Below are 26,738 nucleotides of genomic sequence, written 5' to 3'. Positions count from 1 at the left end.
GTGGGAGGAAGTCAGAGCACACCCCGACAGACACAGGGTGAATGTGTGAACTCCACACAGTCACCTGAGGCTGGAATCAAACCCAGGTCCCTGCTGCTGTGAGGCAGCAATGCTAACCACTGAGCTACTACGCCATCTTATTTTGTTCAATATTATGTTGGTGAAGGAGGTACTCCTGAGTGCCATTGTTACCTTTCATAGCTTAGAAAAGGTAATTCGCTAGATTCCTTAACTGCAGACCCAAGAAACCATCAGTCCTTAGCCATAGCTTGTCCTTGAGGACAGATCACTAAAGTTTGTTCTCACTGTTTGGTATCTTGTCATTTAGAAGGAACTATCCTGAGGCTCCTTTGGTCCCAATTTGCAATTAAAGACAAGATCAGATTAAGATCATAACAGAGAGGTGCAGGAGTTGGCGATTTAACCCATCGAATGTGTTCCAGAATTCAATAAGACTAAAATAAAACAAAAAACTGCAGATGCTGAATATCTGAAAGAGAAACAGAAATTGCTGGAGGAACTCAACAGGTCTGGCAGCATCTGTGGTCAGAAAGCTAGGTTAATGTTTTGTGTTCAGTGACCCTTGTTTTGTTCATTAGTGCCAAATGATAAAATTTCTTTCTTCAGGTGACTGGACTCAAAATGTTGACTCTGCTTCCTTTCCAGCAGTTTCTGTTTTTGTTTCAGTAAGATTATGGCGAATCCGATTATGACTTTTCTGATTGGTCTCTTGTAAATCAAAAATCTGTCAAACTTGCCCTTGAATATATTCAATGACACTGCCTCCACTGCTTTCTGATGGAGAGAATCCCAAAGACCAATGACTCAACAACAAAATTCCTCATCACCACCATTTAAATGACAGAACTCTTATTTTTAAACTGTCTTTCTGGTCCTTGAAGTGCATAGTCTTATTGTTACAAGAAAACAATTCGGTTGTTCTTTTTGGCTGAAGCAGAAAGAAAATTTATCACTTTACCAACTTGTTGCCTCTTCAGGAAATGAATTGGATATTTACACTCTTGGAATACAATTATTCTTGGTTTTTATTCGATTGCTTGCTGATGAACTGCAAATGTTTATGAATTTTGCATTCTGTTGTGCTTTACCATCCATTTTTCAATTCTACACAGTATGCTAGACTGGTGGAAATCGTTGGTCATCATGACCTTGCAGTGGGCATTACCCTTGGGGCTCATCAATCTATTGGATTTAAAGGAATTTTATTATTTGGCACTGATGAACAGAAGAAGAAATATTTGCCTGACCTTGCATCAGGTGGGTGTGACTTCATTCAGAGCTCCAGGGTATAGGAAATCTACTACTTATGAATAGGCGTTGTGTTTTTATGTTCGCTGGTCAAATGTATACATTACTTATGACATTTGTAGAAATAAATTGGTTGAGGTGATTAACTCAAGTCTGTTCTTCACAAGTGGAGGTTAAGAGGGGGAGGGCTGCCTAGTATTATCACTACTAATCCAGATTTAGTTTTAGGCTTTATTGTCTCGTGTACTCAAGTACAGGAATGCAGGAGCACAGTGAAAACTATACAAAATCATCATTTTCTGGCACCATCTTAGTATACAAAGAACAGGATTAAAAACAGAATCATAAATGAAAGACACAGCCCAAAGGAAAAATACCCAGATTACTCCCCCACCTCTGCCATGAGTCCTTGCCACCTGAGAAACCAGATACAATGTCCACCCTTCAGTCCGCGAACACTCAGGTGCCCCACATACCCGCATGTTGCCATAGAAGGAACGTTACCATCTTTGCCATCAGGTATCTGGGCCCAGCCAAGACCTGGAGCTGCACCACTGCTGGCAGAACTGTGCTACAATTTGTTGGCGCCATCTTGCCTCCAACTAATGTAATTGCTGCATGTACCCACGCTGGGCTCATATGCTATGTCCACCACACCAAAGCTGCTAGTGTACCTCTTTCAGGCTTATGTTGCTGCTGCTGCCACCTTCTGGCAGTGACATTTCAACAAAGGAACCTGCCGCTGCCAACACTACTGGGAAGGGGACTGATGTCACTGGAAAAGGAAAAGAAAAGACATAAAGAAAGAGCAAATATAAAAGGAAGGGAGGGAGGAAAAGAATGGCGGATGGAAGTAGATGAGCTCTGGGCCCAGGACCTGGACACAAAGGCTGCTACTTCGCTAATGCCACCTTGAAACAAAAGGACCCAGGTGTAGTGATGATAACAAGGTCAGCCAGGAGGATCCCATAGAATATGAGTTCCTTGATTGGGGCTGTTAATCTGGTCCATTCAGGGAGCCCTGGCTGTCGGATATAAACAGGAAGGTCAGTCATCCTTTTCACACAGAAATTTGCCTCTGAGGGAGCTCAATGTCAAGGACTCTTCACATGTAAATAGAAAGTGACTTGGTACACTGGCAGATGGAGTACAATGTGGGAAAGTGTGAGATCATGCATTTTGGGAGGAAAAATAGAAGCATGGACCATTTTTTAAGTGGGAAGAAAATTCAGAAGTCTGAAGTGCAAAGTGAATTGCGAGTTCTGGTCTGGGATTCTGTTAAGGTAAACTTGTAGATTGTGTCAGTAGGTAGGAAGGCAAATACAGTGATGGCATTTATTTTGAGAGGGCTTGAATATAAAAGCAGGGATGCACTTCTGAGGTTCTATAAGGCTCTGGTCAGGCCACATTTAGAATATTGTGCATAATTTTGGGCCCCGTATCTCAGGATGGGTGTACTGGCCTTGGAGCGGCTTCAGAGGAGGTTCACGAAAATGCTTCCAGGAATGAAAAGCTTAACATATGAGGAATATTTGAGGACTCTGGGATTATACTTGATGGAGTTTAGAAGGATGAGGGGGGGATCTAATTGAAGCATATGGAATACTGAATTGCATGGACAGAGTGGATGTTGGGAAGATGTTTCCATTGGTCGGAGAGACTAGGACCTGAAAGCATAGCCTTACAGGAAAGGGAAGGCATTTTAGAATGGAGATAAGGAGAAACTTCTGCAGCCAGAGAATGGTGAATCTATGGAAGGACAGGTCATTGACTGTATTTAAGATGAAGATAAGTAGGTTCTCGATTGGCAAGTGGATCAAGTGGGGAGAAAGAGAGAGACTAGGGTTGAGAAACTTATCAGCCATGATTGAATGGTGGAGCAGATTCAATGGGCTGAATGGCCTAACTTCTACTCTATGTCTTATGATCTTATGGGATACTGGCCTCTGTGGAGTTATTCAGTGGTAACAAAAGTAAAACTTGCTCCTGAAGGAATTCACTTGCAACGATTGTTTTAGAGTTGGGTTAAGCATTTCTGGCATCAAGCAGTTTTTTGGGAAGCTTGACTTGTTCAGCTCTGCCATCAAAGACTGGGCCCTGTATTTGGAAAGAATGTGTTGTTTTTCCAGGCAAATGACATTGGAGGAGATGAAAAGCATAGAAGAATTCTCCTGACAGTTTGTGGGTCCGCAGCATTTTGGTTATTAGGACATTTCCTGAGGCATTAGATATTAAAGCTCTGAAGAGGTTGACAGATTTAGATAGGAACATTATGACCCAAGCCTCCTCTAATTCTGAGATACTATCAGTTTTACTGGGGAACTCAGGAATCAGGGGAATCATAACCTGATTTTTGACTAGTTTAAGATGACTAGCAAAGGCATGTGACTTTGAATTAAACCTCAATGATGTCCTGAGAGCTTGGTATGTGGGATTAATGATGCAAAATTGCCTACTAGCTGATGCCAACTGGACTTCAAAGTGATAGTACAACTGGCTTTATCATTGGAAAATGTGGCAAGTTGATTAAATGAGTTTCAGAGTATTCTGTTGGAAGTGGACACTCTTAACTGTCTGACTAAGGTTGGGGAGCAATATTTGAGTGAAGGCAATTGCGTAGTGACAATAAGAACATATCCTGAACAGAGTGACTCTCAGTCAGCCCACAGCAAAACCCTAAAACAAAGCTAAGCCTTGGCCAAATGGTTAAAACTTTCTTCAGGAATGGGCCAGCAAGCAATTAGACTTGCTGTCGGTTTGCGGACTTGAGACAGCAAAACAGTCCCACAGACCTAAATTGAGTAAGAACTTCCATACAGGCATCTAGGAGAGTGCACACTCTGGAAAGTCCACCTATGTCTGTGTTGGAACAGTTGAATTGCGTAGCAACGTCTAAATCAGAACCAACCAAATAAACATCTGGTAAAATGGTTACCCAGTTCTAATGGAGGTCAGTGCTGGTGTGGCAGTTTCAGGAAACACAAAACTAGTTTTTATTAAAATTCACTCTGGAATCCACCCTTTAAATTTGCACAAGACCTCAACTGGACTGAGAACCTATACTGGGAACCTTTACAGATTCAGTGTAAAACTTTGATTCCAATTTCTTTTGAGATGCAGCTGGTTTATTCACTACTGATTGTGGTAAAAGGCTTGGGCCCAGGCTTGATGGGGCAAAATTGGCTGAGAGATTTGCTCAACATTTTTCAATTAGAAAATGACTGCCTGAGTTAAGTCCTAATTAAATACCCGGACATCTTTCAGGAGGGTCTAGGGGCTATCAAAGGAGCAAGACCCCCTTGCATGTTGATCAGAAAGCAATTCCACGATTCTGCCAGGCCTGCTCAGTGCCATTTGTATTACAGGCAAAAGTAGAGGCAGAAATCAAAAGGCTGGAAAGTGAGGGAATCATCAAACCAGTCCAGTTTGTGGAATGGGCAGCACTGGTTGTGTCAGTTGTGAAGCACCCGATAGGTCGGTTCACCTTTGTGGGGAAGTTAAACAAACAGTAATCCACTTTGTGTGCAGCTGGATAAATATGCAATCCATCTCATAGACAACTTGTACGCAAAGTTGGCAGGGTGGTGGAAGAGGTGCTGTCCTTCACGAAGCTGGAATGAGCTATGTGTACCTACAATTCTGAGTAGATGAGGAGTCCCAGAAGTGCACCACAATTACTACCCATAAAGGTTTGTACCAATATACAAGACTGCCGTTTGGGGTATCATCACCTTGTGCTCTTTTCTAGCAGACAACTTTACAAGGGCTACCTCAGGTCATTATTTATCTGGGTGATGCACTAATAAAAGGAGAGACCAATAAGTAGCACTTGGAGAACTTGGATATAGTGCTCAAACATTTCTCCCAGATGGGTGTACGCCTTAGAAGAGAAAAATATGTGTTCCAGGCATCTCACGTGACCTATCTGTGCTTCAGAGTTGACAAGACCAGGATACACCTATGGAAGATAAAGTGGGGGTGATGGAAGGTGCCCGGCTCCCATGTCTGTACCAGAGCTTAGGGCTTTTCTTGGGCTAATGAATTATTATGAAAAGTTCATACATAACCTGACCTCCATCATGCCATTTTTGTATCAACTCTGAAAAAAAGGTCAGCCTTAGAAATGATTGTGCAGCTAAAACAAAGCTCTCAGGGAAGTGAAGAAACAGGTATCATCCTCTAAGGTGTTGGCACACTATGATCTCAAGTGAGATGCCTTCCTGGGGTAGTATTTGGACGCAGAAAGGTCTAGTCCTGCAAATCTGGAACAGCTGGTAGTGATCAGGGAAATCAAAGGGCTGTCACCAGAATTGAAACCTTTTTTTGACCAGGAGAGATGGCATATTATTATTGGGAACAAGAGTGATTGTCCTGAGCAAAATTTGCTGCCAGGTAGTGTTGAACTCCCCTAGGGTTATCCAGGGGTTTCAAAAATGAAGGTATTGTGAAGAAGTTATGTTTCGTGGCCAGGATTGCATGCAACCTGCAAATGGAAAGAAAGAGCTGGGTCTCTTTAATTTGGTGATTCAATAACCTGGTGGTGTTTGTTTTAAACAGCTGGGTTCCTTCCTGAAATGCAAATTAAGAGAAAATTAAGGGAAACATGTAGAGAAAAGAAATCCCCTTTACTTTTCCTCCTCAGTACCAAACTGGCTAAATTTTATGTTTTCAGATTAACCCTTCTGTGAATTTTGTCTGTGAGAGTGTGAGTTTCATGTCATTTGGGGAGAATGTATGTGATTGACTTCGACTAGCAGGGACTGACAAAAGGAAACTCAACACTAAAGGACATTTGGATTTTCGCCAGATCCCAAATAGGTGCCAAACCACAAAAATTCTTTTGTCCTACTTATTCTTTTGATTATCCATTTGTAGGTAAAACAATAGCTGCCTTCTGCCTCACTGAAACAGCGAGTGGGTCTGATGCAGCCTCTATAAAAACAACTGCTGTGGAGAAGGGTGAAAACTACATTCTGAATGGGGGCAAACTCTGGATTAGGTGAGTATCAACTGTATTCTCAAGATTAGGGTTTCAAGTGTAAAATGAATTGACAATTCTCTTGTTTCCTGGATGCACCATGCGGCAGATGTTAAGTCTGGAAAAGTAGTAGTACCTACCAAAATGAATGAAGGAAAATCTTGAAGCAGTCTCCTTCTTCACTAAGCAGTACAGTGGCACAGTAGTTAGCACTGCTGCCTCACAGCACCAGAGACCCGGGTTCAATTACTGCCTCAGGCAACTGTCTGTGTGGAGTTTGTGCATTCTCCCTATGTCTGCATGGTTTCCTCTGGGTGCTCTGGTTTCCTCCCACAGTCCAAAAATGTGCAGGTTGGGTGAATTGGCCATGCTAAATTGCCCGTAGTGTTAGGTGAAGGGGTAAATGTAGGAAAATGGGTCTGGGTGGGTTGCTCTTTGGAGGGTCGGTGTTGACTTGTTGGGCTGAAGGGCCTGTTTCCACACTGTAAGTAATCTAATCTAATCTAAATGCACCAACAATGTAGTTATCAATAGGAAATAAAAACCAAGAGAACTGGGAATGCTGGAAGTCAGAAAAAAGACCCAGAAATTTGCTGGAAAAGCTCAGCAAGTTTGGCAGCATCTGTAGAGAGAAGTCAGTTAACATTTCGGGTCTAGTGATGTTCCTCAGATGCTGCCAGACCTGCCGAGCTTTTCCAGTAATTTTTGTCTTTGTAGCTACTGATAGGCCTGTTGTTGGATAAAACCCACAATGGAGGGTCCTCATTCCATTGCAACAAGCATTTCATTGCACCTTCAGATGGTGTGATCAACTTCACACTATAGAATGTGTTCTGTTTCATTGCTGCTAGAGAGGGAGTGGGGATTACCTTTTAACCTTAACAACAGTGATCCACTGTTAGTTAGTATTGAACCTCTTATGAGGTCCTCTGACACAGGGTTGAAGCTGGGATGGGCACTGTGGGATGTCAGACATGTTTCCGATAGGAAGTCCATTCCAAAGAGAAACATTCAGGTTGCTTAATCTAGCGTGAATTTCATTCTTGTTGTTTTCGGTTATTTTAAGGCTATATATTCATAAAATCCATTTGCCTGACTGACTGTTGCTCCTCATTGAAGGTTTAAGCTGTTGATAACTACATTTTTAAGCAGTGAGAAGAGAACTAATTGCACGGACATTTGGTTCAGTTATTTATTTTTGCATTTCTTTCAGTAATGGGGGCACAGCAGAAATCTTCACTGTGTTTGCAAAAACTACTGTCAAGGACAAACACACTGGAAAGGAGAAGGACAAAATCACTGCATTTATAGTGGAAAGAAAATTTGGAGGAGTGTCTCAGTTAAGTGAAAAAAGTGTTGAGTTTTTTTGTCTCAATTTTCGGGTAAGCATTTTTAAGGAAGTGCCTGTTTGGTGAAGTATCTACTTTTCTTCCAGTTTATTATTATCTCTGTTGTCAGAAATGCTTACAATTATCTCATATTATTAGATCATTTATAGTTTTCCTGAAAGTTTGTGGGAGCTTTTACAATCTGTTTCTCAATCTATTTGTCTATTGGTCTTGGTTTTCCTCCAAATCTTTTCTTAACTTCTATTAGAGATGGGGAGCTGGATATTGTGTCTGTGTCTGTGTGTGTGTGTCTGTGTGTCTGTGTGTGTGTGTGTGTGTGTGTGTGTGTGTGTGGGCTAGCCTTCCTAATCACCAAGCTCACTCGCACAATCGAGAGGGTGAGCAGGTGCCAAAATTGAGAACTTGCCCACTATATATTTATATAATACACATCAATAATTAAGGGTCAGCATAGCTTGTTGGAATCTCAGTTGACCTGAACAATAGTATCCAGATGATAATATAGATGGCTGGGATAGCCAGGCAGGAATGGACAGCCAATTACTTTTAGTTTTTAAAATAGCAGCTGAGGGAGAATGCTATTCAGGGAGTGCCCTTTGTAATAAGGGCAGGCCAGCCAGCAATGCCCATGAGTGAATTAAAAAACATATCAAGGGAAGCCCCTGAGGATAGTGCCCCGTTTCTTTCTTACCCATCTGCTACTACCTGTCAACGGTGTCAAAGGCCTTTGTAAGGTCAAAGAAGGCCATGCAGCTGTTGCTCAGTGAAAATCATGTCCGTTGTGCCCTTCCGTGGCTGAAAGCCACACTGTGATTCCTGGAGAACTTCCTCAGCAACAGGCAGGAGATGGTTGAGAAGGATCTTGGTGATGACTTTTTCACCTTCGACAGCAAGGAGAGTCCCATGTGGTTATCAGACTTGTTCCCTTTTGAAAATGTTCATGACTCTGGCATCTCTGAGCTCTCTCATGATGCTCTCCTCCTTCCAGGTATGCAGATGAGGGCATGTAGCTGCAGCAGGAGCTCTTTGCCTCCACACTGCAAAGCCTCAGCAAGGATACCGCCTGCTCCAGCAGCCTTGTTGTTCTGAAACTGGCAAACGGCCTTCTCTACTTTGTGCAGACTGGGATGTTGCTAGCTCGTGGTGTATAGCATGCTGTGGGATGCGTTCAAGGATGCTTGGATCTACGACAGAACTCTGGTTGAGGAGGTGTCATTTTCACTGTCCAACAGCTGCATAAGAAATGTAGAGTAAGGAGGCTACACCTACCTGTCCTCAACCCAGCCTCTGCATCCCTCTCACTCCAACTACCTAAGGTTGCTCAGGTCCCCAACCAATACCCCATATGTAACTCACTCCAGTATCTCTGCTGTACTCTGTGGATCTGCCTGCAGCTCCAGTAGCAGCCACCATTGAGTTCCTGGCACTTCCAGCTTAGTTGGAGCTGCTGGCCAAACAGATTGGCTGCTACTCCCAAGATTAGGACTTTCTCCCTGCAAAAGCCTACGTAATACTCTGTAGGATATAAATAGGATGCTTTTCTTGGTTGGAGAGTCTAGAACCACTGGACACATTTCAAAAATAAAGGGAATGAGGATAAATTATATATTTCAGATGTCTATGAGGCTTTGGAATTCTCTACAATGGATGACTGTGGAAGCTCCTCCTTTCAGTATGTTTAAGGGTAGAGTTGAAAGATTTCTGATTACCAGTGGTGTAAAAGATTATAGGGATATGGTGAGTGAAAAACATTGACATATTCAATCAGCCATGATCGTGTGAGGCTTTCAAGAGGGCATTGGATGATTATTTGGCCAAAATATATGATCAACTGAAGGGCCTCTTTCTGTCCTATAATATTTCTGTAGTTCTGTGTTGAATGGGGACCAGACTCAACAGGCTGCATGTGTGATGTATTGTATCCTGTTCCTATGTTTAAGGTGCTATATATTGTTGTTTGTTTGAATGGAAGATTTATTAAATGCGTCACTGATCAAAACATCACTGTCTTTTGATTTTTCATTAGTTGTCTTTTCTATAACGGGTGTTAGCAGACATTCAGTCTAAAGTTGGTATGAACAATAATTGCTAGCTATAATTATTGTAACTGCTTTGTCAGTAAATATTCACATTCACAGGATTTTTTTTAGATTTTTTTGAGCTGATTGTGTGGAGATTCTCAGTTTATATTGTATCCTACAAAATAGCTCCTGCTTTTCATTCTCAGCCTGTTTGATACTTAATAGATACTGGTGTGCATTTTTATCTTTGAAGATAATATTTTCCTTCTTCTCTTAGATTGATCTCCCTGTGGCTTTCATTGTTTCCAGTTGAGAGGACAAATGCCTACATATTTCCTTGACTCATAATTGTCATTGTCGGTGTATTTCCTTTCCTGTTAGATTTGTTGGAATTTTCCCTGGCACTCCCCTTGGTAATTGGTGTACCTGATATTGACAACTGCATTGTATAGAGAATTATGGACAAAAACAGCATTCTATCATTCTGTAAAGCAGCATGTGACAATCAGCTTCTGACTATCCCTGCCATTTGGAATGGAAAAAGCAAGAATATTGAATTAACCCAACCCTGCAAAAGTGCAGACATAATCACAAAACAGAATTGACCAAGGTCTTGTACCCTGTTATTTGCTGGCCTTCCAATGGATAGTGTAAAAACAGAGTTTGGGGGAAGGGAATAAAATATCATTTGCATACTTTATCATTCAAAAGTTTAATTGAATCCCTACAATATGGAAACAGGCCAGTTGGCACACTGACTCACCAGAGCGCATCCCACCCCCATAATTCTACATTTCCCATGACTAACCCACCTAACCTGCACACTATGGGCAATTTAACACAGCCAATCCATCTAACCTGCACATCTTTGGTTTGTGGGAGGAAACCCACAAGACTCTGGGAGAATCTGCAAACTCCACACAGACCATCACCCAAGGATGGAATTGAACCCGGGAGGGTCCCTGGGGCAGTAGTGCTGACCACTGAGCCAGCATAATTATTATATGTGGAAGATCCAATCTTCTTTGTGGTCTACTTGGATCTTGCTCACTTCCTGATCCATCAAGATGACACAGGTGCCTCAAGGTATTTTTTCTTTGCTTTGATTCAGTGGTCCTCCTGAAAAGAAGATGGGAATCAAGGCTTCCAACACAGCTGAGGTTTACTTTGACAATGTGAAGGTGCCAGCAGAAAATGTACTAGGTGGAGTTGGCAATGGGTTTAAAGTCGCCATGAACATATTGAACAATGGTCGATTCGGCATGGCTGCTGCCCTTTCAGGGACAATGATTGCTGCTATTTCCAAAGCAGTAAGCAAACATTTGGTTTATGTTACAATTCATTTGTGTGTAAATGTCTTAGATGAGACCCTGGATTTAAACATATGGATCACTGGTACCACAGATACTTACTGATCCTTGACTCCAGCATGGTACCTTTTATTTTGTATGTGATATGCACAGCTCATTGCAGGTAAAATGTGAAAGTTGCCTGTTGCTTTACTCATAGAACTTTTACTACTCAACTGCTTGCAGAGATCAAAATTACCATATAACCTTTTAATAGGGGAATATAGTGATAAAAGAGAACACCAAAGATCAAAAACAGTTTAGAGAGGGGAAGTAACATGATGCTGTTTGTAAGGTTCAAAACTGGACTGGATTTTCAACATTGCCAAAATTGATGCTTGGCAAAATGGATTTCCTAGTAATATAGCTGCACTGAAACTTAAATTTGACTTTTCTTATCTATAACACTTACATGGTGTGCTTAGACTTTGAATCCTGTTTATTAGAGCTGGCTGGATTTTTGGCCTGTCAGTGTGGGTTCAATTCCTACATCAGCCAAGGTTACCACAAAGGATTCTCCTTCTCAACCTCTTCCCCCTTTCCTGAGGCCTCATGACCCCCAGGTTAAACCACTTCTGATTGTCTTTCCTTAATGAGAGAGCAGCCCTCTGCTCCTCTGGATGCTGTCTTCCCCATTTTTAATAAAATGTAGAATAAAATAAATTTTAAGCTTTTGATAAATTAATTTGCAGACCTGTGACCAAATGCAACATATAAAAAGACTTTGCAGAGATTTTGATCTATTCCTGCGTTACAATCGGGAAATAAAGTTAAGGGCATAAAAACATAGTGCCACCATTTCAAACACAAAGGGAGAGATTCTCGTCTTTGACATGAATAGTTTGAGTCAGGGAAGTTCCTAGGAGAAGGTAAGGACTGCAGATCCTGGAGATCAGAGTCAAAAAGTATAGCTCTGGAAAAGCACAGCCAGTGAGGCAGCATCCAAGGAGCAGGAGAGTTGATGATTCAGCATAAGTTTTCACATTCCTGATGAAGAGCTTATGCTCAAAACGTTGGCTCTCCTGCTCTTCGGATGCTGTCTGGCCGGCTGTGCTTTTCCAGCGCCACACTTATTGACTTAGGGAAGTTTCTAGCTCACTGCAACTACTGAGGAGAAAGTGCTCTTTCAAAACCAAATATCACTTTGAGATAGGATTGGAGAGAGGGGGACTGGGATTTGAGAGAGGGGAAGGGTGTGGGGGATTGGAGAGGGGGGAATGGGGAATTGGAGAGAGTTTGATTCGTGAGGTGGGGTGGGGGTGGGATTGGAGGGAGCGGTTGTATGAAGCTGATCAGAAACAGCCACTGCAAGTCTCCAAGGCCTGATACAGACTCACTGGAAGGCCTGCCTTGGTTCTCTGGGTCTTTGTAAGACACTCCGTATGCCATCTCCATACCCCAAGTCATCTCATGACCCTTTCATTTTCGTTCACTCAATGTACACTATATCCAGAGCCAATGGCCTGATAGGAACACTGGCATGTGTAAAAATAATTATAAAATGACACCCATTGATAATTCTGTGAAAAATTGCTATTTCTTGAACCCTATAGAATTATCAATCAAACAGACTATTAAAGTATCAATAATAGAAGCTAGGTATTTCATTATTTCTTTCTTCTATGCAAATTATCGCTAAGACATTTAAAGAGATTCCATAAAGAACAACATATTAATAATGACAAAATGTCAAACAAGCAAAGTCATCAAGTCAGTTCAGCAGCCTTCCACTCTCATTAATCTTTTATAAGTCTGGGATCTCAGTCAAGCCTTATTATGTATAATATGTATAGGGTAAAGTGCTTTGACATTGGAATGGGGGCATGGAGGTGTTATGGGGAGTAGGTGGGTGTATGAGTTAGGTTGGAAACACAATGAGAGTAAGATTGCTTGAACTTAGTTTACCCAAGGTCTCCAAATCCAGACCATAGTTCGTGACTATAATCATGGACAAACTGTCTTGCTCCATGAATAATGTGGGATTTAAGTGTATTTATATCAGTAATGGAGTCAGCCAGGTTCAGCATTTTCAGAAATAATATCTTTTTATTTCATATGAAAATATAATTATTGATTATCAGTGCAACTCTTCCAGTTCAATATATTGTTCCTAAGAAATGGTACGTATTTTAGATAAATCTTTTCCACAGTATAGTATACGGTTCTGAAAGTTCTTGCATACAGAATCATAAAGTCGCAGAACCCTTGAGGATTTCACTTATCATCCAACCAATCAGACAATGACAAAGACTCCTTTATGTAGTTTTCTGTCAGACAAGCTTTTAATAATGCTAATGTGTTATTCCCTACAGTAAGCTTTGGTTTTCTGCAATAACATCCATTCCCAACACTTCCCTACAGCCACGATGGCACCTTCCTGTGCTGTCACAGAAGGTGTAAAGCTTGCATGTTTGCCTCCTCCTTTCTCACTATGCAAGGCCCAGACAAACCTTCCAGGTGAAACAGTGATTTATTTGCACATCATTTAATCTAGTTTACTGTATTCGGTGCTGACATTGTGGTCTCTTCTACACTGTGGAGATGAAACACAGACATGGTGACCGTTTTGGGGAATATTTCTACTCCATTTGTAAAAATGACCATGAACTTCCAGTTACCTGCCACTTCAACTCACCATTGTGTTCTCATATCAATGTCTGAGGCCTACTGCAGTGCTCCAGTGAAGCTCAGTGCAAGTTGGAGGACCAACACCTCATCCTCTACCTTGGTAACTTACAGCCCTCAGGACTCAACATTAATTTTAATGATTCCATGTTTATTACATACCCCACACCCCAGGTGAATGGGTTGCTCTCAGCACAACTGACCCATTTTTAACTATTCACACTTCCCAATAGCAGATATTCAGCATTTATTTCCCTCCTGACTTATCAGCAATCCCTTTAGTTTATCTTGTCTCTCTTTCTCATGCTCTCTTGCTCTCTCTCACTCTCTCTTGATCTTTCTCTTGCTGTCCCTCTTTCTCTGGGCACCTTCTCCACCTATTTAACTCACTCATTTCTCTCACCCCCTGTTATCAGCATAAATACCACCACTTCTCAGCTGCTTTCAGTTCTGATGAAGAGTCATAGTGGTTTACAGCATGGAAACAGGCCCTTCAGCCAAACTTGTCCATACTGTCCAGATTTCATAATTGATCTAGTCCCATTCGCTTGTGTTTTGTCCCTATCCCCCCTATTGCTACTCCGTCCTTGTACCTGTCCAAATGTTTCTTAAATAACAAAATTGTGCTCTTCTCCACAACTACCTCTGGCAGCCCATTCCAGACATCACCCTCTGGGTGAAAAAGTTGTCCCACTATATCTCTCCCCCTTGCCTTATACTCATGTCCTCTAGTCTTAGACTCCCCTACCAAAGGGGAAAAGCTGTTGGTGATCTACCTTATCAATGCCTCTCATGATTTTATAGGCCTCTATAAGGTTAACCCTTGGTCTTCTCTAGGGAAACAAGTCCCAGCCTATCCAGCCTCTTCTTACAGCTCAAACAGAAATTAGTCACTGGACCTGAAGTAATAATTTTGTTTTTTTCCTGTCCGCAAACTCTTCTGAGGTTCTCCAGCACTTGGTTTTTGTTACAGCACCATCAGTTTGCTCAATGTCACTTCCCTCATGATTGCAATATTGCTAGGCTCCTCTCTCCCTGCCACCTCTTCATTTGTATTAATTACTGGAATGATTTTTTTTCTATTTTCTGCATTAAACAAAAGCTGAAAAACAGTAGAATCATCAGGTTTGATTTGAACTGAACTAGAACAATAAACTCCACTTGCAACGTTCTGTTTCTTTTTAACTTCAGTGTTTATCATTGTTTATCCAATACCCTTTATCTTATCTTTTGTAACTGTTTTAATAGATTGACCATGCTACTAATCGAACACAATTTGGCAGCAAGATTCACACATATGGCCTCATTCAAGAGAAAATTGCTACTATGGCTATGTTACAGTATGTAACTGAGGTATGATATTTCTCTCGCCAGTTCCTAGATTGCATACAAATGAGTCATCCAGACAGGAAAGTCTCACATTTAATCACCAATTCTATTGAATTAGCAGATCTCAATTGGAATAGCAACAGTCACACCTGGTGTTAAAATCAGAAGGTTGAAGCACATTTTCTCTTGCTATTTAGAGATTTTATCCTGAAAAATGTTGCAAATGTAATGGGAACAAAGGAATAACTTGACAGAGAAGAAGACCCATCTCGTTTGCTGTCTACCATCCTGGTAGCTACTTAACATGATAATGAAGTAGCTAATTAATTATCATAATTAATCTCTGTTAGCTAGTTTGGAAATGACTCAAAAGAAAGAACAAGTCAAATTTCCATGCTGCAGAGCTTTCAAAACCGTAAGTCATTTGTTCTCCCAAGCAAGCAACACATAGATAAGTCATTGTATCAAATTAGTCATAGTAAATGCCAAATTAGCATGTTCTGAAAGAATCAGTCTAGTTTTCATTTAAATTAATCAACTCTAGTACTATCACCTATCTAGGGAACCTGCTGTCTAAGTTCATCATTCACTCATTAAAATACCATTTGCTCAAATTAATTTTTAATGTGGTCCTTTGAAGTAGGTGGTATTCAGTGCCTCTACTTGAAAAAGGTGGAACAGTTTTCCATGGTTCACACTATGTCGTTCCTTTGGAGTTATAAAAAGAACAGTCATATCATTGCTCAGTTTTTCTTCAGAGACAATGCTTTATTTACACAATTGTTCCACATAATCCAATCCATTCTGATTGCTGTCTCCAATATCTGCAAAGTCCCTTTCATACTCTGGTGACCAGACTGGTACACAATACAGACGACATGTTTATGTCTGTTTCCAAGGGTGTCATTGTAGACTTGAAACATCAACTGTTTCTCTCTCCACAGATGCTGCCAGAGCTGCAGAGTTACTCTGGGTTTGTTTCAGAATACGTAGGATATTTCTGGTACATGACATGATTTTGTTTTTGCTGTCACCAAATAGCTTCAACTATTGTCAGTGAGGATCCCAGATCTTCGAGGAGAAAGTGAGGACTGCAGATGCTGGAGATCAGAGCTGAAAATGTGTTTCTGGAAAAGCGCAGCAGGTCAGGCAGCATCCAAGGAACAGGAGAATCGGCGTTTCGGGCATCAGCCCCTCATTCCTGAAGAAGGGCTGATGCCCGAAACGTCGATTCTCCTGTTCCTTGGATGCTGCCTGACCTGCTGCGCTTTTCCAGAAACACATTTTCAGCAGAGGATCCCAGATCTGTCTATTTACCACATTGTAACAACTCAGGAAACCCAGCTAAAAAGCAACATCATTCATTGTTGAACACAAAAATCAAGGCGGTTCTCATCCCTGGGTCTGCCTTAATCTTTTTAAAACTTAAATTAACAAGACATTACCTAACCAATCTGTTCAGTGATGTTATTGTACACGTCTGGAGTAGGTGGGACTTGAACCCAGGTTTCTTGGTTTAGGAGGTAGAGACACTACCTCAGCAACACAGCAGGTCCTATAATCTGCTTTATAAAGGACTCAGGTGATGAATTCTAGCTGGATAGGCTATTGCTTGTTACCATGGGAGCTCATACTCAATAAGCTCCACAGGGTTAGAGTCACAGAGATGTTCAGCACTGAAACAGACCCTTCGGTCCAACTCGTCCATGCTGACCAGATATTGTAAGTTAATCTTGAAACAAAAACAGAAATTGCTGGAAATTTTCAGCAGGGCTGGCAGCATCTGTGGAGAGAAATCAAAGTTAACATTTCGGATCTGGTGACCCTTTCTCAGAAATTAATCCACTCCCATTTGCCCGCATTTGGCCCTTATCCTATTAAACCCTTCCTATTCATTTACGCATCTAGCTGCCTTTTAAATGTTGTAACTGTCCCAGACTCCAACACCTCCTCTGGCAGCTCATTCCATATATACACCACCCTCTGCATGAAAACATTGCCCTTGAGGCCCCTTTTAAATATTTTCCCTCTCATTTTAAACATCTAGTTTTGGACTCCACAACAATGGGAAATTGTTGGCTATTCACCCTATCCTTGTCCATCAAGAGTTTACAAACTTCTATAAGGTCATCCCTCAGCCTGGAATGCTCCAGGAAAATAGCCCTAGCCTATTCAGCCTCTCCTTATAGTGCAAATCTTCCAACCCTAGCAACATTGTGTAAATAATTTCGGAACTCTTCCAAATTTAACAACATCTTACCTGTAGCATGGAGACCAGAACTGAATGCAGTATTCCAAATGTGGCTTCACCAATGTCCTGTTCCGCTGCAACATGACCTCCCAACTGCTATACTCAATGCACTGACCAATAAAGGCAAGCATACCAACACTTTCTTCACGCATGATCTATTTTCTTTCCCTTTCCTTCTATTTCCTTATTGGACATTTTTGTCCTTGTGATTTTCTCTCCACTGAATTTGATCTTCTATCTATTTGCTCAATACACATGAATATTCAAATGTTGCTACAGCTCACTGTGTTTAGATGTGGCATTACGGTATTCATTAGCTTTATATCATTTGCAAATTTAGCTGCTGGTTCTAAGACTATGAGATCTAGAACCTATGTGAGAACATTAAATAAATTATAGCAATAGTAAACAGTAATATTATGGCAGATTAATGATAATCCATATGCTATGAATTTTATAAGACAATGCTGAAAATTTGCAGGAGGAAAGGAAAATGCTGAAAATACTCAGTTACTCAGGCAAATTCCGTGGAGACAGGAGAAGTCAACAACTGAGGACCACCAATTAGTGGCCCTGCAGTTCTTTTTGCTCATTAGTAATTGTGTTAGATGCAGGCAATGCAACTATAAAACAACAGAGTTCAGGAAGGACTCCAGGGCAAAAGGAAGATGAGGGGAGCAATTGGGCTTGTGGGATGGGATCTTGGACAGGGAGGCAGGGGAACCAGAGATGAAGGGATGATTCTTTGTGACATGTCCCGTCCAAATGTCAGGCTTCTTAATCAGGCATTGAATGCCTTTGAATGTTTGATCCTATCCCTAACTCCTTGTTTTCCAGGTTTTCCACATTGGGGGTAGGCATGGGGGAAGTGGGTGGAGCATTAAATCCTCCCTATTATTTGTGAAGCGGTTTGAAATCCAAATGAATCCAATCCCTTTATCACACCTTCAAAGCAAGCTAAACTTGATTGGAAGACCTCCTCCATTTTCTTAATCCTTTTATTATTTCCTTAAAAATGCTGAGATGCATCTTATCTGGCCTAGGATTAATTTACCTTCCGATTACACAACAATTTGATTTGCTGGGATTAAATTATAGATTGTAATAACTTCCTTGTGAAGCAGCCTTTGGTTCCCTTTGAAGATCATAAAAGTTACCAGATGTCTCCTTAGTAATTTCAGACATTTGCCACTTTTTGTTGTTATTGTGCATGTTGGTAGTCTGCTCTACTGTAAAGGTGCTTTGCAAAACACATTTCATTTGGAATAAATTTAAAAAGCTAGATAAATCAAGAACCACACATTCTTGTATGCAGGAGAAAAGTTGTTTAACAATTGTGATCTCTATAATATCACACCACCAAGCCGCTAAGAACCTTAGCAAACTTATGTGTCAGGATGCATTGCTTTTTTGTGTCAGATATCAATTTGGTCCTTGTATCTTTTGTCTCCAGTTGTATAGCATTCTAGAGGAGATTTGAATTCAACCCACTGAATTAATTTGATTTTAAAATAGTTTTCTTTTTCTTTTGAGAGTATCGAGTCAACTCTAAGTACATAAGTAAAAGGACTAAATATGAAATAATCATAACATAATGCTTTTACTAAAGCTCATGTATATTTCTACAGTCGATGGCTTATATAGTCAGTGCTAATATGGATGCAGGAGCAAGTGAATTCCAGATTGAAGCTGCAATTAGCAAGATCTTTGCTTCAGTGAGTATTGGCGGAAGGAACTGCTGTTGTGATTGGATCAAGTTGCAAACTGTTATTACCATCTCCCTAGTAACAGAACTTACTTATTTGCTTGATTGAATCTGAACTACAATGAATCTCCAGCAATGTTACAAGAGCAGAAGATGATGCAATAAAGTAGTAAATGTTTTGTGTCTTTAGTTTTCAGTACAGTGGGTTTCTTGGCCACATCACTGGGAAGTGAAAAGGGTCAATCAAGAACCAGAAATGTTCTTAATGGAAAAGAGAAGTTAGCTAAACGGCATTCTGGAAGTCAGAGGAGGAGCAGGATACTCTTACTGTTTTGCAGTGTGATATCATGTGAAAAAACAATTCAAAAAATCTAAACAAGAAAGATGATTTGCTGATTGTGCTGAAGACTTGTGCTCCAGACTTATACTCTAGCTGCACCACTTAGAGTAGTTGTTCCAGCACAGCTACAATGCTGCCATCTACCCAACAATTTGAAAAACCACCCAGATGAATTTCTGGCAATATAGTACATGGCAAAGTGAAATCTGACCTGTTACCATCTCATCATTCTCCTCTCATCATTAGCAAAGTGACAGAAGCTGTTAGGAACTTATTGATCAATAACATGTTTCATCAGTAACATCAATAACTTATGTTTGCCAGAATGACTCCCTTCAGACCTTAAATACAGATGTTGCCTGATGATTGCACTGTTGTATTTCCAACTCTGCAGACACTGAAGCATACAGTGCCTGTGCGCAACAAGACCGAGAAAATATTTAGACTTAGTCTAAGTGAAAGCAACTTTTGTGTACCTAAGTGTCAGGCAATGATGATCTCTAACAGGAGTGGCACGGTGGCTCAGTGGTTAGCTCTGCTACCTTACAGTGCTCGGGACCTGGGTTCAATTCCTGGCTTGGGCAGCTGCCTGTGTGGAGTTTGCATGTTCTCCCTGTGTCTGTGTGGGTTTCCTCTGGGTGCTCCAGTTTCCTCCCACAGTCTAAAGATGGGCAGGTCAGGTGAATTGGCCATGCTAAATTGTCTGTAGTGTTAGGTGGATTAGTCATAGGGGAATGGGTGGGTTGTTCTTTGGAGGGTTGGTGTGAGCTTGTTGGGCAGAATGGCCTGTTTCCACACTGTAGGAAATCTAGGCATCTTTCTTTGAAATCTGATTGGATATTATCACTGAATTCCCCATCATTAATTTAATGAGAGTCACTGTTGACTGTCATTCTAAAAGATGATCCATCCAGACAATTTAGCGACAAAGCAGGTCAGAGACTGAGAATTTTACGTTGGGTGACTTACCTGTTGACTGTCAGTGGCATCTACCATATACAAGCAAAGTTAGGAGGGGCATGGCATAATCTCCATTTGTCCAGATGTGGCTCCCCCAACTCTCAAGAAGCATGTCACCATCTAGTACAAAGGATTTCACTTGATCAGCACCATATCCACCAATTTAAACATTCATCACCTTCACCAGTACTGAGTGGCAGGAGCGTTCCTTATGATATACAAGATCCCCTTCAGAAACCAGTCAAGTTCCCCTTCACTGGCACCTTACAAATCAGCAACTTTTACTATGTGGGAGGAAAAAGACTCAAATGTATTGGAACACCACTACCTTCAAGTTCCTCTTCAAGCCACACACCATCCTGATGTGGAACTATATTGTGATTCCTTCTCTGACTCTTTCAACTCTCTCTTGAATAGCAATGTGGGTGTACCTGCAGCAAATGCACCACAAGATTCAAGATGATAGCTCAACAGCTTCTTCTCAAGGGCAATTAGGGATAATCAGTAACATTGTCATTTCCAATGGGATTCACCCACCAAGAACAAATAAAAAGTGGTAATCTTTGTAATGAAAAGTCCATCCCTAATTAAACTTGAGAAGGTAATGATGCAATGCCTTCTTGAACTGTTGTAGATCAGTTGGTGGAAGTATACCTACAGTGCTCTAAGAAATGGCGTTCCAGGATTTTGATCCGGTGATAGTGAGGGAATGGCAATTCAGTTCCAAGTTAGGATGCTGTGTATCAAGAGGGGATTGAGCAGTTTGTAGTGTTCCCATGTGTTTGCAGCCCTAGTTCTTCTAGAGTCATAGAGCCATAGAGATTTACAGCATGAAAACAGACCCTTCGGTCCAACTCATCCATACCAACCAGATACCTCAATCCAATCTAGCCCCATTTGCCAGCACTTGGGCCATATCCCTCCAAACCCTTCCTATTCATATACCCACCCAGATGCCTTTTAAATGCTGCAATTGTACCAGCCTCCATCATTTCCTCTGGCAGCTCATTCCTTACACGCACCATCCTCTGAGTGAAAAAATTGCCCCTTAAGTCCCTTTTATATCTTTTCCCTTTCACCCTGAATCTATGTCCTCTAATTCTGGACTCCCCACCCCAGGGAAAATACCTTGTCTGTTTATCCTATCCATGGCCCTCATGACCTTATAAGCATCTATAAGGCCACCCCTCAGCCTCCAACACTCCAGGGAAAACAGCTCCAGCCTATTCAGACTCTCTCTTTGGCTCAAATCCTCCAACCCTGGTAACATCCTTGTAAATCTTTTCTGTACAGTTTCATGTTTCACAACATCCTTCTGATAGGAATGAGACCAGAATTGCACACAGTATTCCAAACGTGGCCTTACTAATGTCGTCTACAGCCACAACATGATCTCCCAACTCCTATACTCAGTTCTCTGACCAATAAAGGAAAGCATACCAAATGCCTTCTTCACTATTCTATCCATCTACGACTCTACTTTCAAGGCACTTTGAACATACACTCCAAGGTCTCGTTGTTCAGCAACACTCCCAGGGACTTTACCATTAAGTACATAAGTCTTGCTCTGATTTGCGTTGCTTTCCCAAAATGCAGCACCTCACATTTATCTAAATTAAATTCCATCTGCCACTCATCAGCCCATTGGCCTATCTGATCAAGATCCCATTGTAATCTGAGGTAACCTTCTTTGCTATCCATTACACTTCCAATTTTAGTGTCAACTCAAACTTACTAAATATACCTCTTATGCTCACATCCAAATCATTTATGTAAATGACTAAAAGTAGTGGACCCAGCATTGATCCTTGTGGCACACAACTGGTAACAGGCCTCCAGTTCGAAAAGCAACCCTCCACCACCACCCTCTGTCTTCTATCTTTGAGCCAGTTCTGTATCCAAATGGCTAGTTCTCCCTCTATTCCATGAGATCTAACATTGCTAATCTGTCTCCAATGAGGAACCTTGTTGAACGCCTTCCTGAAGTCCATATAGATCACATCCATCACTCTGCCCTCATCAATCCTCTTTGTTACTTCTTCAAAAAACTCAATTAAGTTCGTGAGACATGATTTCCCAAGCACAAAGCCATGTTGACTATCCCTAATCAGTCCTTGCCTTTCCAAATACATGTAAATCCTGTCCCTTAGGATTCCTTCCAACAACTTGCCCAGTACAGATGTCAAGCTCTCTGGTCTATAGTTCCCTGGCTTTTCCTTACCACCTTTCTTAAATAGTGACACCATGTTAGTCAACCTCCAGTCTTTCAGTACCTCACCTGTGACTATCGATGATACAAATAGCTCAGCAAGGGGCCCAGTAATTATTTCCATAGCTTCCCACAGAGTTCTAAGGTGGGTCTAATCAGGTCCACGTTCATGCATTTCAAGAGATCCAGCACTTCCTCCTCTGTAATATGGCCATTTTTCAAGATGTCACCATTTATTTCCCCACTTTCTGTATCTTCCATGTCCTTCTTCACAGTAAACACTGATGCAAAATTCCTGTTTAATATCTCCCCATCTCTTGCAGCTCTACACATAGACTGCCTTGCTGATCTTTGAGGGGCGTTATTCTCTCCATAGTTACCCTTTTGTCCTCAATGTATTTGTAAAAACCCTTTGGATTGTCCTTAACCCTATTTGCCAAAGCTAGCTCATGTCTCCTTTTTGCCCTCCTGATTTCCCTCTTAAGTTTACTCCTACTGCCTTTATACTCTTCTAAGGATTCACTCGATCTCTCCCGTCTATGCCCGTCACATGCTTTCTTCTTTTCCTTAACCAAAACCTCAATTTCTGTCGTCATCCAGCATTTGCTACACCTACCAGCCTTTCCTTTAACCCTAACAGGAATATACTGTCTCTGAACTCTTGTTATCTCACAGAGATTGATTTGGAAGGTGCTGTTGAAGGAGCGTTGAAATGTTGCTACATCTTATGGATACTTACAACAGCTAGCACTATGTGTCAGAGATGGAGGAGGTGATTGTTTAAGTTGCTGGTTGAGATGCTGATGAAGTATCCTGTCTAATTATGAGCTCTTTGGTGTTGTTGAAGATGCACTTAGTCAGGTCAATAGAGGGTATTCAATGAGGTAAAAGCCTCCTCTAGCTTATCTCTCCACGCTTCAGGCTCATTGCCTTTATTCCTGATGAAGGGCTTTTGCCCGAAACGTCGATTTCGAAGCTACTTGGATGCTGCCTGAACTGCTGTGCTCTTCCAGCACCACTAATCCAGAGGGTATTCAATCACAATCCTTGTGCTTTATATACAGTGGATATATTTTGGGAATCTGCAAAATGAGTCATTTGCCAGAGAATCCCTGGCACTATGAGGCAACAGTGCTAACCACTGAGCCATCTTGCAGATATTCCAGATCCTCTGTACTATTTCTCTGGTTCATTCTTATAACCCCTTAATTCAGATGAATACAAGCCCTTATTAAATTGAAGGAAGTTCTGTGCAGAAGGGAATGGCAGGAAACATGGGAAGAAATTATTTCAAATGTAATACTTAATGAATTAAACTACTAAATACTTAAAGCAAATGATCATTGAAAAAAACTGTACTGCACAAATATTGTGTGTGCTTTGTTTTCATGTTCTCTACAGGAAGCTGCCTGGTATGTGACAGATGAATGTATCCAAATTCTAGGAGGCATGGGATATATGCAGGTAGTGTAGATGATGATCATGGTTCTAGATGACTCCAAGACCTACTGCATTTGTATATGCTGAATGGAATGTAGGAATGTACTGTAAAGGGCGTGATTTTCTTTTCTATTTTTGTGGAGGAGCTGTAGATGTTTTTTGGATTTATATGAGGAAACAATGACCTTAGTTGCAGAATTAACAATACTGTGAATGTTTGTTCCTGTTTTGCTTTCTGCAGGATGCTCATTAGTATACAAAAGATCTACAATTTGAAATTTACAGATGTAAATAGTATGCATATGTTATCCTTACCTAGTATGCAATTACTTTTTGTGCCTGGATTTACCTATTTATGTTCCTGTAGGAAGCAGGTATAGAGAGAGTGATGAGAGATTTGCGCATCTTCCGTATTTTTGAGGGAACCAATGACATTCTCCGATTGTTTATTGCATTAACTGGTATTCAAGTAAGTTGAAACTGCTTATATAATATAGTAATAGTATATCAAGCAACATACCTACGTACTCAATACAAAATATTGTATTATGTCTTGTTTAATTATAGGGTATTAATGGTAAAATACGGTTTAGGTCTCCTGACTGTAAATGTAGAATAATCAGAGATTGTGATCCCAGCACAGGAGAAATGGCATTGCTTTTGATATGACCATCATCTCACCTACATTGTGGAAACAGGCCCTTTAGCCTAACAAGTCCAAACTAACCCACCCAGTCCAATTCCCCTCTGACTAATGCACCGAATACTATGGGCATTTTAGCATGGCCAATCCACCTGACCTGCACATCTTTGTGACTGTGGGAGGAAACCCACACAGACAGTTGCCAAGGCTGGAATTGAACCTGGGACCCTGGTGCTGTGAGGCAACGGTGCTAACCACTGAGCCACTGTGCAGCCCCAGTATGAGGTGTCTTTGCCAATCACACTTTCTCTCTCTTCTCATTCTATATGATACAAACAGAAAGTGTGTTTGAACATGCCTTTAAACATATTCCATTTGTAAGAAGGGAGAGAAGTTGTGGCTAGAAAAGTTACTTCTTAAAAATCAACATTACAAAAGAGAGCAAATAGGGCTTTACAACTGCCTATTGAAGCAGAGAGATTTATAGCAATGGGGAAAAAAATGTTAAACTCACTCAAAACATTCTGAAACAATTCCTTCCAAATATACTTGTTTCCCTCTGGACCCGAAAATCTTATTTTAATTCATTTATTCCTTTGCTGGAAGCGTAAGTATAAAAACAAAGCTCTGATTGTACATTTCTGCTGCAAAGTTGACGAAGCTGACTCCAAAAACGACCTAGTACAATGTACATGGATCTCTTGTCCATCGGTCCCTGTTTTCTCAGTGCCATTGTTGTTCCACAGCACTATAAGGTGCACAAGGGCAACTTGGTGTATGTTGGTCTTGATTTTCTTTCCTAAACACAATCCTTTATTGTCATTGGTTGCAGAACCAAGATCAGAAGCCTACCAAATAATGGAATATTATATAGGTGTAAACTTGACTGTTCTTCTGCATTGTAGATTTGTTTCTCGTATTATGTTTCCCTTAATGTGGGAGTTGCCATTAACAATCCTTTATACTATACCCTGATAGTCAGGGTGATCCAGTTTTGAGTTTTCTGCAAACATGCTGTTTATGAGCTAAATATCTCCTTATTCAGAATCATTGAAAGGAAATCTAGCACTTATCTGTTCGGTCTTTTGTGATTAATGTAGTAGCAAGATGTGTTGGTGCCTTAATACACTGTGCCTTGAATACAGGGTCAAATCCACAAGTTGAGCTCCCAGTTGTCATTGAAAGTAATTGTGGAATACTTTGGGTGGTAAATATGATTGCTGCCAATGATTTACCATATAATTAGCTCTTGATTTCAAAATGTGCTGTCAGCTACAAAAAGAATTTTAACCTACTTGGAAAGTATATGAACTGTTTGAGGCAACCTAAGCTGCATTTCCTGCTGAAGGAGAATTAGAGAGCAAAGCACCACTGCTCAAACATTTTCAATTCATGACTGCCTTTTACAAAGTAATATTTCCAAAAATCTTAGACTTTGATCCATTTTCCATATTTTCAACAAATGTTTATGATGATCCAAAATCTCAGATCTGAAGACGATGGGAAGTTATTTTTTAACATGTAACACATTTTTATTTCAATGTATATTCTTCTTTGATCAAGTAAGCAAGCAATGTGAGCAGAATGTTGATGACCTGCATTAGTGAATTCTAAATGGAATGTACTTCACTGATTTTTTTCAAATGTTTCTAAATACTAATGTAACAGAAAAGTGGAGAGTACTTTAAAAGACTGCAGTCGGTCATGAAGAATCCGTTCAGCAATCCTGGAATACTAATGGAGCAAATCTTCAAAAGAGCTAACCGGTATTGTGAGTTCTGTTGGAGTAACCCAATAATTAGGAGAGTTTAGAACCCCAACTAAGAAATGCAAAATTGAACTTTTGAACCCAGTTGGCATTTGCCTTTAGTTGTCTGAAACTAATTTTTCACGATATGATCGGGTTATTCGATGGGGTAAAATTAGATGGTGTATGTTTTAGGTAACCGATCAGATGCTGCCAATTGTCCACATAATAGTGAAGTTTAAAATCTAGTCATGTATTTTGTCAATAGCAAGAAAGCTATATGAACAGCTAACATGGAGGCAAAATACATTTGAGCTGCACATATGGCCAGTGCATTATCTGGTATCAGATCCTTCACATACATTATTTTTATGTACAAAATATTGCCTTTCAGCTCAACAATTAAATGTACTCAAAACCTGAATACTGCCACTCCCAATATGAGAACCTATTCCTGGACCTTCCTTACACACTATGATAGAAGAGTAAACTTGGTTTCTTTCACCTCTAGCTCCACTCTCTC

The 26,738-nt window shown here is 40.8% G+C and overlaps 1 protein-coding gene across 1 annotated transcript in view; it reads left to right on the top strand.

Annotated features, from left to right (window-relative positions):
* Positions 1–26,738, top strand: part of LOC140478819 (very long-chain specific acyl-CoA dehydrogenase, mitochondrial-like) — a 73,778-nt gene that overhangs the window by 28,563 nt on the left and 18,477 nt on the right. Inside the window, exons 6-14 of the mRNA XM_072572229.1 lie at positions 1,134–1,278; positions 6,145–6,268; positions 7,461–7,586; positions 10,729–10,927; positions 14,840–14,944; positions 18,800–18,886; positions 23,787–23,849; positions 24,193–24,294; positions 26,137–26,234. Coding sequence (XP_072428330.1) covers positions 1,134–1,278; positions 6,145–6,268; positions 7,461–7,586; positions 10,729–10,927; positions 14,840–14,944; positions 18,800–18,886; positions 23,787–23,849; positions 24,193–24,294; positions 26,137–26,234 — 1,049 coding nt within the window. The remainder of the gene's footprint in view (positions 1–1,133; positions 1,279–6,144; positions 6,269–7,460; positions 7,587–10,728; positions 10,928–14,839; positions 14,945–18,799; positions 18,887–23,786; positions 23,850–24,192; positions 24,295–26,136; positions 26,235–26,738) is intronic.

The sequence above is a fragment of the Chiloscyllium punctatum genome, chromosome 6, assembly GCF_047496795.1.
Source record: "Chiloscyllium punctatum isolate Juve2018m chromosome 6, sChiPun1.3, whole genome shotgun sequence".
Taxonomy (NCBI): Eukaryota; Metazoa; Chordata; class Chondrichthyes; order Orectolobiformes; family Hemiscylliidae; genus Chiloscyllium; species Chiloscyllium punctatum.
Note: the sequence above shows the minus strand (reverse complement) of the source record. Positions and strands in the feature narration are given on the sequence as shown.